The sequence below is a fragment of the Chiloscyllium plagiosum genome, chromosome 10 (assembly GCF_004010195.1).
Source record: "Chiloscyllium plagiosum isolate BGI_BamShark_2017 chromosome 10, ASM401019v2, whole genome shotgun sequence".
NCBI classification, from domain to species: Eukaryota; Metazoa; Chordata; class Chondrichthyes; order Orectolobiformes; family Hemiscylliidae; genus Chiloscyllium; species Chiloscyllium plagiosum.
Genome location: NC_057719.1, coordinates 3,606,696 through 3,623,212, shown reverse-complemented (window position 1 = coordinate 3,623,212; position 16,517 = coordinate 3,606,696). Strand labels below are relative to the sequence as shown.

General features: G+C 46.3%; 1 protein-coding gene across 1 annotated transcript in view; it reads right to left on the bottom strand.

The window, feature by feature from the left end:
* The window catches only part of LOC122553920 (HHIP-like protein 1), a 38,923-nt gene extending 34,180 nt beyond the window's left edge, over positions 1–4,743 (bottom strand). Inside the window, exon 1 of the mRNA XM_043698427.1 lies at positions 4,184–4,743. Within this exon, the coding sequence (XP_043554362.1) occupies positions 4,184–4,462 (279 nt within the window). The 5' untranslated portion in view covers positions 4,463–4,743. The remainder of the gene's footprint in view (positions 1–4,183) is intronic.
* Positions 4,744–16,517: the final 11,774 nt, after the last annotated feature.

Here is a 16,517-nt window from a genome sequence, read left to right as displayed (position 1 = left end):
ATCTGCAGGTAAACAATCTGCAGGTAAACAATCTTCTGATAAACATTCGGCAGGTAAACAATCAACGCTAGTTCTTTGCTGCTGACTACAAAATCTGTGCCAATCAATTATTGACTAAATTTGTTTTGTGTATTATTAAGTACACCTCAGTATATTTGGCACAGTGGGCTTTACACACAGTATGTCATGTGTGGGGTTGTATACAGAGGGAATTACACACAGTGTGATGTGTATATCCATATAGTGAACACACACGGAGTTATAGATGTGCAATTGTAAATAAGTTTTGTATGTTGGAACGTAAGCACTTCCTTGACCGGGTGTTGTGGACTGGCACGTTCCAAGGTCAGGGATTACTTGCTGAGGGACACAGTAAAACTTGGAGCAGCTGCCGCTAAGGTGCAGTGGGGAAAGGCTAAAATCTAAGGTCTTTCTACCAAAATACAATGGGGGTCTGTTATGTTGCCAGATACCCTTGTTGCCTTAGTGAGAATGTAATTCCTTTCCTTTCTTGTTCAGAAAATGTCTTTTGTTATTGCCACTGAATTGAAACTCTAATGACAAATGTCAAAATTCCACTGTTCCTTCTGCAAAGTCCAGACTGAACTTCTGTTTAATTGTAGATAATTTATGAATAAGGTATATTTTTTAACTAAAAGAAAATGCAAGGCAAAGTACTGCCATAGACAGAGGATTGGCTGCCTGGCAGAAGGCAGAGAGTGGGGATAAAGGGGTCTTTTTCACAATGGCAAGTGGTATTTAGTGCAGCTCTGCAGAGTTATAACCACAACTAGTCACATTAGGACAGGACAAAGGAACTGAGGACATTGTTGCTAAGTTTGCAGGTGGCACAAAGATAGCTGGAGGGACAGGCAATGTTGAGGAAGTGGGGAGACTGCAGAAGGACTTGGTCAAGCTAAGAGAGTGGGCAAAGAAATGGCAGGTGGAATAAAATGCGTGAAAGCATGAGGTTATTCACTTTGATATGAAGAATACAGGTAAAGATCATTTTCTAAATGGGGAAAGGCTTCAAAATTCTAAAACACAAAGGGTCTTGGGGGTCCAGGTTTAGGATTCTCTTAAGGTTAACATGCAGGTTCAGTTCAGTTAGGAAGGTAAATGCAATGTTGGGATTAATTTAAAGAGTTCTAGAATACAAGAGCAGATATCACAGAGTCATAGAGTCCTACAGTACAGAGACAGACCGTTTGGCCCAAACTGGTCCATGCCGAACAAAATGTCCATTCACACTAACTCCATTTCCCTGCACTTGGTCCATATCCTTCTACTCCTTTCCTATCCATGTATTTACCCAAATGCCTTTTAAATATTGTTATTGTACCCACCTCAATCACTTCCATTGGCAGCTCATTCCATATGCGTACCACCCTCTGTGTAAAAAAGTTGCCCCTTTTATTCTTTCCCCTCTAACCTTAAACTGATATCCTCTCGTCCTCGCTTCCCCAACCCTGGGAAAAAGACTGAGTGCATTAACCCTATCCATGCATCTCATTATCTTATACACCTCTATGGAGTGCAGAGCTGAAAATGTGTTGCTGGAAAAGCGCAGCAGGTCAGGCAGCATCCAGGGAACAGGAGAATCGACGTTTCGGGCATAAGCCCTTCTTCAGGAATGGGGTGCACCCCCTCAGTCTTCTACACTCTAAAGAAAAAAGTCCTAGCTTGTCCAACCTCTCCCTATAACTCAGTCCCTTGAGTCCTGGCAAAATCCTTGTAAATTTCTTCTGCACTCTTTCCAGTTTAATAACATCCTTCCTATAGTAAGGTGAAAAACTAAACACAGTACTCCAAGTGTGGCCTCATCAATGAGTCTTTATAAGGTTCTGGTCAGTCCACATTTGGCATATTTTGAGCAGTTTCAGACCCAGTATTTAAGGAAGGATATGGTGGTATTGGAGGGAGTCCACAGGGGTTTACAAGAATAATCCCCGGTATGTAGGGCTTGTCATACGTGGAGCGGCTGAGGACTCTGGGTCTGTACTTGATGGAGTTTGTCAAGATGAGGGAAAGATCTGACTGAAGCTTACAGAATACTGTGAGGCCTGGATAGAGTGGATGTGGAGAAAGTGAGGATTGCAGATGCTGGAGATCAGAGTTGAGAGTGGAAAAGCACAGCAGGTCAGGCAGCATCTGAGGAGCAGGAGAATCGATGTTTCGGGCATAAGCCCTTCATCAGTGGACTTAGAGAAGATGTTTCCACAAGCAGGAGAGACTAGGACCCGAGGGCATAGCCTCAGAGTGAAGGGCTGACCCTTTAGAGTTGAGACAAGGAGGAATCTCTTCAGCCAGAGGGTGGGGAATTTTGGCAATCATTGGTGCGGAGGGCTGTGGGGGCCAAATCACTGAGTGACTTTAAGACTGAGATAGATATGTTCCTGACTGGGAAGGGATCAAGGGTTACCAGGAGAAAGCTGGAGAATGGGGTTGAGGAACACATCAGCCATGATCGAATAGTGGAGCAGACTTGATGGGCTGAATGGCCTAATTGTGCTCCAAGATGTTACGATCTATAGTCAACATAAACTGCAGGCTGCCCTGAAGGAGTTCCCCTGAAGAGCAGGTAGGAGTTTAGCTAAACATCAACATTGAAATGATGAGGGTTAATTGTCAGGAAAATGAATGTGTTGTCACCGTGCAATTACAGATGGAGAAGGTCATTGACAATCTTAATTTAACCATCCGGTGAGAGCTCCCTACAATTCTCAATTTTCAGCATGCAATTAACACCAAACCTTTTTGCCTCCACCAGTCCATCCATTATTAAATTGATTGTGCTATTTCTCACTGTCACACTGTGAAGTGAATCATGGAAATCCACCCTTACATGTCGTTTCCCAATCTGTGAGTGGGAATCACGAGTTAGATATAAAAGAACCAAAGAACTGCAGATAGCAGAAATCAGAACCAAAAGACTAGAAATGACTAGTCATGACAGCACGTGCTGTTTAATATTTAATTATTCAGTCAACAAACCATATTCCACCTCAATGGGAGCAGCATATCATTGTACCGATTAGAGATTGTAAATCACTTTATCAGGCTTGTTTCGTGGAGTTCAGATTTGCAGGGACTTGTTTTACAACTGTGGAATTCTCTCTGATATTGATTTTAAGATTTTACAACAACCCTTGTCCAGAATTGCAAAAGTTGTTTGTTCTAGACATGAAAACAAAATTACTTATTCAGATTGCTAAAACTCTTCCAAAGGTAGTTCCTTTCTCATTCTTTGAGTCCTGGAGATGTACAGCACAGAAACAGACCCTTCGATCCATGCTGACCAGATATCCGGTATCCGAAACTAATCTAGTCCCATTTGTCAGCGCTTGGCCCATATCCCTCTAAACCCTTCCTATTCATATACCCATCCGGATGCCTTTTAAATGCTGTCATTGTACCAGCCTCCACTACTTCCTCTGGCAGCTCATTCCATACACGTACCATCCTCTGTGTGAAAAGGTTGTCCCTGTAGGTCCTTTTTAAGATTTCCCCTTTCACCTTAAACCTATGCCCTCTAGTTTGGACTCCCCAACCCTTGGGAAAAGACCTTGTCTACTTACTCTATCCATGCCCCTCGTGATTTTACAAACCTCTATAAGATCACCCCCTCAGCCTCCAACACTCCAGGGAAAATAGCCCCAGTCTATTCACCCTCTCTCTAGAGCTCAATTCCTGATCAATAAAGGCAAGCATGCCATGAATCTTCTTTACCATGCTATCTAATTGAGTGGCCACCTTCAGGGAGCTATGGACTATAGAATGTTAAAAGTTATCTTAAAGGATACAAGAGTAGACCACTGATAACTATAAGCAGAGTTGGTGTGGCTGCACAAATGGGGAATCATGCTGAGCAAATTAACTAGAATTCTTTGAGAAGGTCAAGAGCAGGACTGGATTTTCAAAGTTGAGACATCGCTGGATCAGGAGATAGTGTATGTCAATGAAGACAGGGGATATGGGTGAGTGGGTCTTACTGCTGGATTGGAGAGGGGCAGTGCAAAATTGACTGAGGTTTGGATTGTGGAGGGAGGAAGGTGGGAGAGTGCCCATGAAAACACTAGAAAAGAGAAATCTGGAGATGCAGCAGGAGTTAGCAGACAGTATGATGTCTCGACGCAAGGCGAAAACCATTATGGATTAGTAACATCCAGTTAAAGTCACTTACCGCACACAGCATATCCTGGATGTAGGCAGCACATGTGGCGTACAGAGAGTAGTCAAAACTATCCACGATGCTGTAGAAGCGGTTCATGATTTCCTGGTCTTTGGTGGAGTCACAGCAACCGAACTGACTGTACATGGTACAGAATGACAGGCCGTTCTGTGGCCGGAACGGGGGTTTAAAATCCAGGCACTGGGGGTGGCATTTCACCAGCAGCACAGGATACATCAGGGCAATAAAGAGGGCAAAGAGTTGGTCATGCCCATGTTGACTGTAGGCCATGCTTGACTCTGATTCCAGGCTGTGACACACTGCCACTCTCACAGCCTGAAGGCAGCTGACTGCAGCAGTGCAGAGAAAGACTGCACACTGAAAATCTGAACTCTGTACTTTGTTCTGGTCATCGCTACCTCAGCCTCTCCCAGCACCTGCTGATATTGTCAGCTCAGATAATCTTTAAATTTTTGTTCTTCTCTGCCTATCTGTGCTGCACGAAGTAAACACGACTCTTGCGACGACGAGAAAAATGTGCTCACTCCCAACATTTAAAATATAACTCTCCCTAATTGCAGACCTCCGACAAAGCCCTCAGCAATGTGGACCCGCCTCCTTCCTGTTTCTGCAATGTCAGCAGACAGTCCTCAGCTTGTTTACTTTGGAAATGACTCTCGATTCTCTCTGCAGACTCCTACAGGGCCTCAAGTTGTTTGGATCAGACAAGTATCTGGCTACAAGGAGCTTGTTTTTTATTTCAAAAATATACTTTACAGTTGGTCATGCCATACATATGTAAACATGTACATACAGAGATCAGAATTTATCATTTTTATACAGGTCTGTACATTTTTTGATCATATGCCCATATGATTAGCTGAGGTGTCAGCAGAGCCCAAATGACTGCGCGGGCCCCCTGTTCTTCTTCGTCAGGCAGATGTTATACAGTGGTCTTTCCCCACCGCGCCTTGGCGGCAGCTGCCCCAAGCTTCAGCGCGTCCCTCAACACGTAGTCCTGGACCATGGAATGTGCCAGTCTGCAACACTCAGTCGGGGTCAACTCCTTCAGCTGGAAGATCAGCAGGTTTCGGACCACCCAGAGAGCTCGTTCACCGAGTTGATGACCCTCCAGGCACAGTTGATGTTCGTCTCGGTGTGCGTCCCGGGGAACAGACCGTAGAGCACGGAGTCCCACGTCACGGCGCTGCTCGGGACGAACCTCGACAAACACCACTGCATTCCTCTCCAGACTTCCTCTGCGTAGGCACATTCCAGAAGGAGGTGTGTGACAGTCTCGTCCCCCCCTGCAGCCGCATCGAGGGCAGTGTGCGGTGCGGCAGAGAGACCGGGCCTGCATAAAGGATCTCACAGGCAGAGCCCTTCTCACCACCAGCCAAGCCATGTCTTGGTGCTTGTTGGAAAGTTCTGGCGATGAGGCATTCTGCCAAATGGCTTTGACAGTCGCTCAGGGAACCGCTCGATAGGATCCGCCCTCTCCTTTTCCCAAAGGATCTCAAGGACACTACGTGCTGACCACTTCCTGATGGACTTGTGGTCAAAAGGTGTTTTCCTTGATAAACTTCTCCACGAAGGACAGGTGATACGGAACGGTCCAACTACTCGGTGCGTTCCGCGGCAGCCCCGTTGCCCAGATCTTTGTACAGCGAGTCCCTTCGGACCCGGTCCATCTTTGACCTCCATATAAACTGGAAGATGGCCCGGGTGACTGCAGCGGCACAGGTCCTGGGAATAGGCCAGACCTGTGCCACGTATAACAGCAATGACATTGCCTCACACCTGATGACTAGGGTTTTTCCCGCGATGGAGAGCGACCGTAGCTTCCATCTGCCCAGTTTCTGCCTCTGCTACAAGGAGCTTTGACTCAGACTTAGCTTGAGCTGTACACACACTGGGCCACAGAAGGAGTAGGTTATCCAGCCAGTGTTGCACAGGCAGCCACACTCTTTAGGATTGGACTGACTGCCTAAGTCAGTGATCAGGGAGGAGGAGGTCTGACTGAGAGTAATCCTGAGGGTAAGGGGACTGAAGAGGTGGAAGTGGGGGGCGGGGGAACCTTGCTCCTTCCAGTTTCAGGGTTCGGCCAGCTGGAACAGCTGGAGGAGGAAATTGCCTGTTGTTCTGGGATACAGGAAGCTATTGATTTGCATGTGGGAGTAATTGGAATATTGTGGTACGGGGAACAACAGAGACATGGAGAATAGACACACAGCTCACTGCAGCAAAGAGTGAGGATCCACAACGATTGTGTGGCCTTCTCTCAGTGGGAGGTTTCAGGACATCTCCAGAGGGCAGGAGAGGACCGTACAGTGTGACGGGGTGGAGTGTGAGGGGGAATCATAGTTCATGTAGTTACCAACAGCACAGGGAGGAGGTTCGGTTTGTGTGTTAGGAGCAGCAAAGTTTAAAAACAAAAGCAGAAACAGTAACGTAAGACTTTAGAATGGGGAAGGGTTCCCAAACTGGTGTCAGCTTCCTGGGCTGGATCATGAGCTGAAATATCAGGTTAGCCAACTCAAAGAGGTGGTGGCCAGTGGGGAGCTCCAGCTGTGTTACAGACCCAGCTCCCTGTCCACCACATGCCTTTACTCCCAGGCTACCCCACCCTGCTCTCTCATGTCACTCCCCATCTCCCCCATTCCCTCACAGTTCACACTGAGGGCTCCCCATTCCCTCACTGTTCACATTGAGATCCCCCTCTCCCTCCCACTGAGTGACCCGCTCTCCCTCCCACTGAGTGACCCCCTCTCCCTCCCACAGAGTGACCCCCTCTCCCTCCCACTGAGGGTCCCCTCTACCTCACAGTTCACATTGAGAATCTTCACACCACTAAAGACGATGAGAGTGGGATGCTGTTTGGGATGCACTGGAAGAAGGTGATTAAATTTGACCGATGAATGAGCAGCAGAAGGTGAGATGTGTACACATTAGGAAGGGACTGACCCGAACATTGCTGGGGCCAGTGAGCTGATGAGTTCTGTAACTCCAGTAATGGAGAGGGCTTGAAAATAATAAGGTGGGTCATGTGACAGAAGACATAGTGAATTAAAGACAAACAAGAAGGTAATGCCGACGGTAGGAATCTGGCTAACGGTCATACTCATGGAGGCTAAAGGTGTGGCACTAAAAAAGCACAGCCTATCAGGCAGCGTCTGAGGAGCCGGAAAGTCAACGTTTTGGGCATAAACCCTTCATCGGGAATGTGGGGTGGAGGAGTGGGGAGGAGAGGTCCCAAGGGGGCTGAGAGATAAATGGGAACGGGGGATGGGACTGGGGCAAGGTAGCTGAGAATGTGAGAGGTAGATGAAGGTGGAGGGTGATGGTGATAGGTCAGAGTGGTTGGTGGAGCTGATAGGTGGGAAGGACGAACACCACATCTTCCACCTTGGGATTCTCCAAGCACATGGGATCAACGTTGATTTCACCAGATTCCACATCCCCCCTCCCCCCACCTTATACCAGGTCCAACCCTCCAAAGTCAGGTGAATTGACCATTCTAAATTGCGCGCAGTGTTAGGTGCATTCGTCAGAGGGAAATGAGTTTGGGTGGGTTACTCTTTGGAGGGTTGTTGTGGACTTGTTGGGCCGAAGGGCCTGTTTCCACACTGTAGGGAATCTAATCTAATCATTCAAACTTGGCACCGCCCTCTTGAACTGTCCTTCCTGTCCATCTTCCTTCCCACCTATCCGCTTCACCCTCCACTCTGACCTTTCACCTTTACCCCCACCTCTATCTACCTATTGCATCCCCAGCTACCTTCTCCCCAAGACCCACCCCCTTCCCAATTATTTCTCAGCCCTCTTGGGAACCACGCCACCCCCTCATTCCTGATGAAGAGCTTATGCCCGAAACGTCGATTCTCCTGCTCCTCGGATACTGCCTGACCGGCTGTGCTTTTCCAGCACCACAGTCTCAACGGCATTTACTCTGGCTGGGTGTGCATGGGTTAAGAAGTGCATTTTGATTCCTGGTGTTAATATCTTTAATAACTGAACACCATGGTCATCAAATTGCAAAATAAAAATCAAGGCAGCTTTCACTTTGGAATTTGACTGTATCCATCAGCTGGGATTATAACATTGGGATATTTATGCAAACCTCTTGTGCTCTGTGTTATCTATCATGATCGCAGCTGCACGTGGCAGGACTGCAGAGCTTAGATCGGATCTGTTGGTAGTGGAATCGCTTAGCTCTGTCAATCACTTGTTGCTGATGCTGCTTGGCACGCAAGTAGTCCTGTTTGGTGGCTTCTCCAGGTTGGCATCTCATCTTCAGGTACACCTGGTGCTGCTCCTGACACGCCCTCCTGCACTCTCCATTGTACCAGGGTTGATCCCTTGGCATGATGGTAATGCTGGAGTGAGGGATGCGACAGGCCATGTGGGTTGACTATGACTGAGCTGCTACTAGTTTCCAGCATCTCATCAGGTGGGGGACGTCAATGCCCATCACCAGAGTGGTTCAGTAGCACCGTCACAGATCAACGTGGCTGAATCCTGAATGTCAGAGCTGCTAATCTGGGTGTGTAACTGATGGTGAGGGAACAAACAAGAGGGAAAAAAATCCTCTTCAATCATCCTCACAGAACTACCTGTAGCAGATGCCTCTGCCTCTGACAATAGTAAAAGAGGAAGCCTAGCCTTGAATTGCTAGATGTGTTTAAATGCTTCATTCAGCACCAGGATAGTCTCACACAACAATGTGGAGGGAATCTGCCAAATGTGACAGAGACAGGTTCAACTGAGGAATTCAAAGGGGCATTGCATGATCATTGGGCTAGGAATGATGTGCTAGAGCATGGGGAAAAGGCAGGGGATTGATGCTAGGTAATAGTGATTGTTTGAAGAGATGGTTCAGACATGATGGGCTGAATAGCCTCTTTCTGTACTGGAACAACTTTGTGATTTCTTAATTTGCAACTCTGGGATTTCAGTCCAAAGATGTGTAGATTGGGCGGACTGGCAGTGCTAAATTGCCCATAGTGTTCAGGGATGTGTAGATTGGCTGCATTAGCCATGGGAAATGGAGAGTTTTGGGGAAAGTGTTAGGGGATGGGTCCGGGTGCGGTGCTTTGCAGAGGGTCGGTGTGGACGTGTTGGGCCGAATGGTCTGCTTCCACACTGTATGGAATCTATAGATTCTATTGTAATGTGACGATGAGACTGGGACTGCACAAGGACTGTGTGGTGAACACTTTTTCTATTGTCAGCGGCAGAGGTAGCTGCTACATGTAGTTTTGTGAGGATGATGTGAAGAGGTTTTTCCCTCTTGTTTATTCCCTCACCATCAGCTACACGCCCAGATTAACAACTCTGACATTCAGGATTCAGCCACCTTGGTCTGTGATGGTGCTACTGAATCACACTGGGTGATGGGCATGGACGTTCCCTACCCAGAGTCCACCCCGGTGCCCTTGCCACCTTCAGTACTTCTTCCAAGTGTTGTTCAACACGGAGAAGCACAGAGTCATCAGCTGAGGGAGGTCAGTACGTGGTAATCAGCCGGCGCTTTCCTTACCTGGGGTACGACCTGATGGTACAAGGCTTCATGGGATCCAAAGTCAATGTTGAGAACTCTTGGAGAAAATTCCTCCAGGAAGTTTATCACTTTATCACCACCTCTGGTGCCATCTCTCTGACAGAACAGTGGGCAGGGATAGAGATGTCAGGAAGGTATGTTTCTGTCAGAATGACTATGTCAGGTTATAGCAGATGACGTCGATGAGGAGATCACTGTGGATGTGTGTGCCATCGTCACTGAGTGAGGGCACTTAGGAGCCAACCGCATTACTCTATATACTCGTGTGTAAGGCGAAATTTAAAGACTGTATTTTAAATCTGAAATTAGGGGGTTCGACGTATACACCAGGTATTATTTTTGAGGGGATGAATATTTATCTACAAAATAGATAAAATGATAAATTTTCTTTCCCGGCAGCTCCTGGTCCCTGATTCTGATATGTTCCCTGTATTATGCTTGGGCCATGGTAAACTGCAGGTAGCTGTTTTCGGTAATTCTGAAAACCTGGAGCAGAGCGTAATAGCTGGGGGACTGGAAGACATGGAACAAAGTGGTACGGCCAGCAAACTGGAATACCTGGAACAGAGTGCAGCAGGCAGGCACACTGACTCATAAATGTTGATCTGTAACTGTGAAGAACTAGGGTCGACTTATACATGAGATAGATAGAAAATGCAATATCTTTGGCCAAAATAAGGGGTCAACTTATACGTGAGGTCAACCTACACAGGATGTGGAAAATGGGACATGTACAAGCTGGATGGGCTGTTCCCCAGCAGTCTGCCACCAATATCCTCAGACTCATACAGTAGGAGAAGGTTAAATAGAGTGGCAGCAGATAGGAAGCAGAGTGGGGGAAAAGAGTGCAGGAAACTAAACTGGAAATGAAAGGTGGAAAAGTACAGAGCAAAATTGGAAGGTAGAGGAAATTAGGGCTGGCAGTAAAAATGTTTGAGTTACATGAAAATACATAAAAAACATCAAAAGGTCACGTAAAAAGATTATACCTAAATGCAAGAAGCAGGTCATAGAGTCATAGAGATGTATAGCATGGAGACAGACCCTTCGGTCCAACCCGTCCATGCCGACCAGATATCCCAACCCAATCTAGTCCCACCTGCCAGCACTTGCCCATATCCCTCCAAACTCTTCCTATTCATATACCCATCCAAATGCCTCTTAAATGTTGCAATTGTACCAGCCTCCACCACTTCCTCTGGCAGCTCATTCCACACACGCACCACCCTCTGCGTGAAAAAGGTGCCCCTCAGGTCGCTTTTATATTATTCCCCTCTCACCTTAAAACTATGCCCTCTAGTTTTGGACTCGTCCACTCCAGGCGAAAAAGACTTTGTCTATTTACCCTATTTATGCCCCTCATGGTTTTATAAACCTCTGTAAGGTCACCCCTCAGCATCCGACGCTCCAGGGAATACAGCCCCAGCCTGTTCAGCCTCTCCCTCTAGATCAAACCCTCCAACCCTGGCAACATCCTTGTAAATCTTTTCTGAACCCTTTCAAGTTTCACAACATCTTTCTGATAGAAAAGAGGCCAGAATTGTACATAATATTCCAACAGTGGCCTAACCAATGTCCTGTACAGCTGCAACATGACCTCCCAACTCCTCAATACTCTGACCAATAAAGGAAAGCATACCAAATGCCTTCTTCACTATCCTATCCACCTGCTATTCCACTTTCACGGAGCTATGAACCTGCACTCCATGGTCTCTTTGTTCAGCAACACTCCCTAGGACCTTACCATTAAGTGTATAAGTCCTGCTAAGATTTGCTTTCCCAAAATGCAGCACCTCGCATTTATTTAAATTAAACTCCATCTGCCACTCCTCAGCCCATTGGCCCATCTGATCAAGATCCTGTTGTAATCTGAGGTAACCCTCTTCGCTGTCCACTACACCTCCAATTTTGGTGTCATCTGCAAACTTACTAACTCTACCTCTTATGCTCACATCCAAAACATTTATATAAATGATGAAAAATAGTAGACCCAGCACCAATCCTTGTGGCACTCCACTGGTCACAGGCCTCCAGAGTGAAAAACAACCCTCCACCACCACCCTCTGTCTTCTGTCTTTGAGCCAGTTCTGTATCCAACTGGCTAGTTTTCCCTGTATTCCATGAGATCTAACCTTGCTCACCACTCTCAAATGGGGAACCTTGTTGAACACCTTATTGAAGTCCATACAGATCACATCCACTGCTTTGCCCTCATCAATCCTCTTTGTTACTTTTTCAAAAACTCAATCAAGTTTGTGAGATATGATTTCCCACGCACAAAGCCATGTTGACTATCCCTAATCAGTCCTTCTCTCCCAAATACGTGTAAATCCTGTCCCTCAGGATTCCCTCCAGCAACTTGCCCACCACCGATGTTAGGCTCACTGGTCTATGGTTCCTTGGCTTGTCCTTACCACCTTCCTTAAACAGTGGCACCACATTAGCCAACCTCCAGTGATCCGGCACCTCACCTGTGACTATCGATGATCAAATATCTCAGCAAAGGGCTCATTATATCACTTCCCTAGCTTCACACAGAGTTCTAGGGTACACCTGATCAGATCCTGGGGATTTATCCATTTCAAGACAGCTGGCACTTCCTCCTCTGTCATATGGACATTTTTCAAAATGTCACCATCTATTTCCTTACATTCTTTATCTTGCATGTCCTTTTCCACAGTAAACAATGATGCAAAATACTCGTTTAGTATCTCCTCCATTTTCTGCAGCTCCACATAAAGGGTGTCTTGCTGATGTTTGAGGGGCCCTGTTCTCTCCCTAATTACCCGTTTGTCTTTAGTGTAATTGTAAAAATCCTTTGGATTCTCCTTAATTCTATTAGCCAAAGCTATCTCATGTCCCCTTTTTGCCCTCCTGATTTCCCTCTTAAGTATACTATTGTCTTTATACTCTAAGGATTCACTCGACCTATCTTGTTTGTCCCTGACATATGCTTTCTTCTTTTTCTTAACCAAACTCTCAATTTCGTTCATCATCCAGCATTCCATACACCTACCAGCCTTTCCTTTCACCCTGACAGGAATATATTGTCTCTGAACTCTCTTTATCTCATTTCTGAAGGCTTCCCATTTTCCAGCCGTCCCTTTACCTGCGAACATCTGCCCCCAATTAACTTTAGAGAGTTCTTGCTTAATGCCATCAAAATTAGCTTTTCTCCAAATTTAGAACTTCAACTTTTATTTCTGGTCTATCCTTTTCCATCACTATTTTAAAACTATTAGAATTATGGTCACTGGCCCCAGAGTGTTCCCACACTGACACCTCAGCCACCTACCTTGCCTTATTTCCCAAGATAATGTGATCAGCCCTTTCTTATTTCTCAGTTCCACCCAAATAACTTCCCTGGATGGTTTTTTGGGAGTATTTTCCCCTCAGTACAGCTGTAATGCTATCCCTTATCAGAAACAACACTCCCCCTCCCCTCTTGTCTCCCCTTCTGTCCTCCCTGTGGCATTTGTAACCTGGAACATTAAGCTGCCAGCCCTGTCCATCTCTGAGCCACGTTTCTGTAATTGCTATGATATCCCAGTCCCATGTTCCTAACCATGCCCTGAGTTCATCTGCCTTACCTGTTAAGCCTCTTGCATTGAAATAAATGCAGTTTAATTTGTCAGACCTACCTTGTTCTCTGCTTTGTCCCTGTCTGCCCTGACTGTTTAACTCACTTCTGCTCTCAACTGTACCAGGCTCGGATTGATCTCTTTCCTCACTATCTCCCTGGGTCCCACACCCCCACCTTACTAGTTTAAATCCTCCTGAGCAGCTCTAGCAAATTTCCCTGCCAGTATATTAGTCCCCTTCCAATTCAGGTCCAATCCGTCCTTCTTGTACAGGTCACTTCTACCCCAAAAGAGATCCAGGTGATCCAGGTGATGAGGAAACATTTCTTTACCCAGAATTCTCTGCCTCAGAGAGCAGGTGAGGCCAAAACATTGAATATTTTCAGGAAGGAGTTAGAGATAATTCTTAGGGTTAAAGGGACCAAAGGGCTTGGGGGAGCAATCAAGAACAGTGGTCCAAGTAGGATGATCAGCCATATGGCACAGAAACAGACCCTTTGATCCAACCAGCCCATGCTGACCAGACTCCCCATATCCTGCCAAACCTTTGCTATTCCTATTCTAATCCAAATGTAGTTGGAATCTAGTAACTGTATTTGCATCCACCAATTCCTCAGGGAGGTCATTCAACACACGAACCACTCTCTGTGTAAAAAGGTTACCACTCCTGTCATAGAGTTGTAGAGATGTATAGCACAGAAACAGACTGTTGGTCCAACTTGTCCATGCCGACCAGATATCCTAAATTAATCTAATCCCATTTGCCAGCACTCGGCCCATATCCCTCTAAACCCCATTCTTATTCATACATTACAGACTGGAAGTAGTCACCTGCACTGAAGAGCAGATCGTTATTGGCCTGGTATCAAGGATTGCTGAAGGCCCAAGCTTTACCCCATAGCAGTGTTTCCCTCCTTCCCTCCTCCTCTAACCAAACAAAAGAGGCAAGGTCAAGAGCGATGCTGTGAAATTTGTTGGTAGCAGAGTAAATAGATTGACCCAGGGCTGAGCAGGAGAGAACAGAGAGCAGCCTGGGAAGGTAAGTGATTATAAACACATACCTCATGGATTTTGGGCCTGCACGTTGGGATGGGAGCTGAGCGGAGAGCAGTTTGCGAAGGTGTAAGAGGTTGAGGAGAAAATGAAAAGTAGTCACAGGACAGCTGTGATTTGATTGGCTAATAAGAGGTCTGCTAAATTTGAACCTGTGTTAAATTGAATCTTGTTAATTTGTTGGTTACAACTTGCATAAGCAGAGATGAAAAAAAGTTGAAAATTAAAAAAGCCAAATTCAAAACAAATTAAATAAAGTAAGGGTGAAGGGTCAGGTTGTTTCTGTGGGATATGGGAGCTGGTGGACCCCATTGTGGTTCTCAGTGACCATGGCTGTAATAAATGTTGGTTACTGAAAGAACTCCGGCTCAGAGTTGATGAGCTGGAGTCTGTGCTTCAGACATTGCAACACATCAAGGAGGGGCAGAGTTACCTGGGCGCTGTGTTTCAGGAGACAGTCACACCCCTTAGACTAATTAACTTGAATTTGGCCAGTGGTCAGGAATAGCAGGGTATGGTTGTGAGTGAGATAGGTGGAGGGATCCAGGAGGTTGAGTTGCAGGACCTCAACCCCTGTCCATGCCCAACAGGTTCCAGAGTTTGGCTCCCTGTGGACAGGAATAGGGACTGTGGGGAGGATGAGCTGACCGACCACAGCTCTGGTGCAGGGAGCCATTCCACGGGGGGGGGTTAGAGAAGAGAAATGTTGGTGTAACTGGGGATAGTAGAGTTAGGGGCACAGACACTGTTCTCTGTGAGAGTCCCGAAGGTTGTATTGCCTGCCTCAGGATACCTCATCTGGGCTGCAGAGGAATTTGGAATGGGAGGGTAAAGATCCAGTCCTCATGGTCAACATAGGTGCCAATGGTTTGGATAAAACTAGGGCAGAGGCTTTGCTAAGGGAGCATGAATAGCGAGGAGCTAAATTAAAAAGCAGAACCAAAAAGGGAATAATCTCTGGATGATTACCTGAGCCACGAGCTAATTGGCACAGGGTCAATAAGATTTAGCAGGTAAATGCGTGGCTCAGAGATTGGTGTGGGAGAAATGGGTTTGAATTCATGGGCCATTGGCACCAGTACTGGGGAAGAAGGAACCAGTTCCGATAGGACGGTCTTCATAACCGTCCCAACATAACCAGGGCTGTAGGCTGGGCTTTAAACTAAATTGGGAATGGGTTGTTTGGCGCGATGGGTGGTAGTATTGAAGTATTGTGTGCACTTTTGGGCCCCATATCTCAGGAAGGATGTTCTGGGCCTGAAGTATGTTCAGAGGAGGTTCACGCGAATGGCCCCAGGAATGAAAAGCTTAACATATGAGAAACATTTAAGGACTCTGGGACCATACTCAGGTTAGAAGACTGAGGGGGTATCGTATGCAAACAGGATTAAGGAGAATCCCAAGGCTTTTTATACATCGATAAAATGCAAGAGGGTAGACAGGAACAGGGTTGGCCCACTCAAGGACAAAGAGGGAATGTGTGTGTGGAGACAGGAGAGGTAGGTGAGGGTTAAACAAATACTTTGTGTCAGTATTCATCAAAGAGAAGGAATTGGTACAGGATAGTCTTGGGGAATGTAGTGTTGAGTTTCTAAGCCAAGTTGCTATTACAAAGGAAGAGGTGTTGTGTGTCTTATAAAATATTAAGGTTGATAAGTCCCCTGGTCATGATGGGATGGATCCAAGAATATTGAGGGAGGCAAGAGAACAAATTGCTGAAGCATTGACAGACATCTTTGTCTCCTCCAATCTTCACCCGAGGACTGCCATTATCCCTATCAATGTGCATCCTAAAGCCCTAAAGTCTCTGATCCCAAAAAGCTCCTCCACTGGAACTTCACTCACCTGGCTAGCCTTATTTCCCAAAACCAGGTCCAGTATAACCCTTTCCCTGGATAGGCTATTTACAAACAGTGTCAAGACACCCTCCCAAATGGTCCTTACAAATTCTTACCCATCCAAGCACCGAGCACATAGTGAGTCCCAGTCAATATATGGGAAGTTAAAATCCCACACCACTAAAACGATGGTTCACAAAAGAAATTAAGAATAGTATTAGATCCAAAGAGTAGTCATATCAAGTTGCTCAAAAACGTAGCAACCCTAACCCTGGCCTCAATCCTAACATGAAAGCTAACACTAACCCACACCC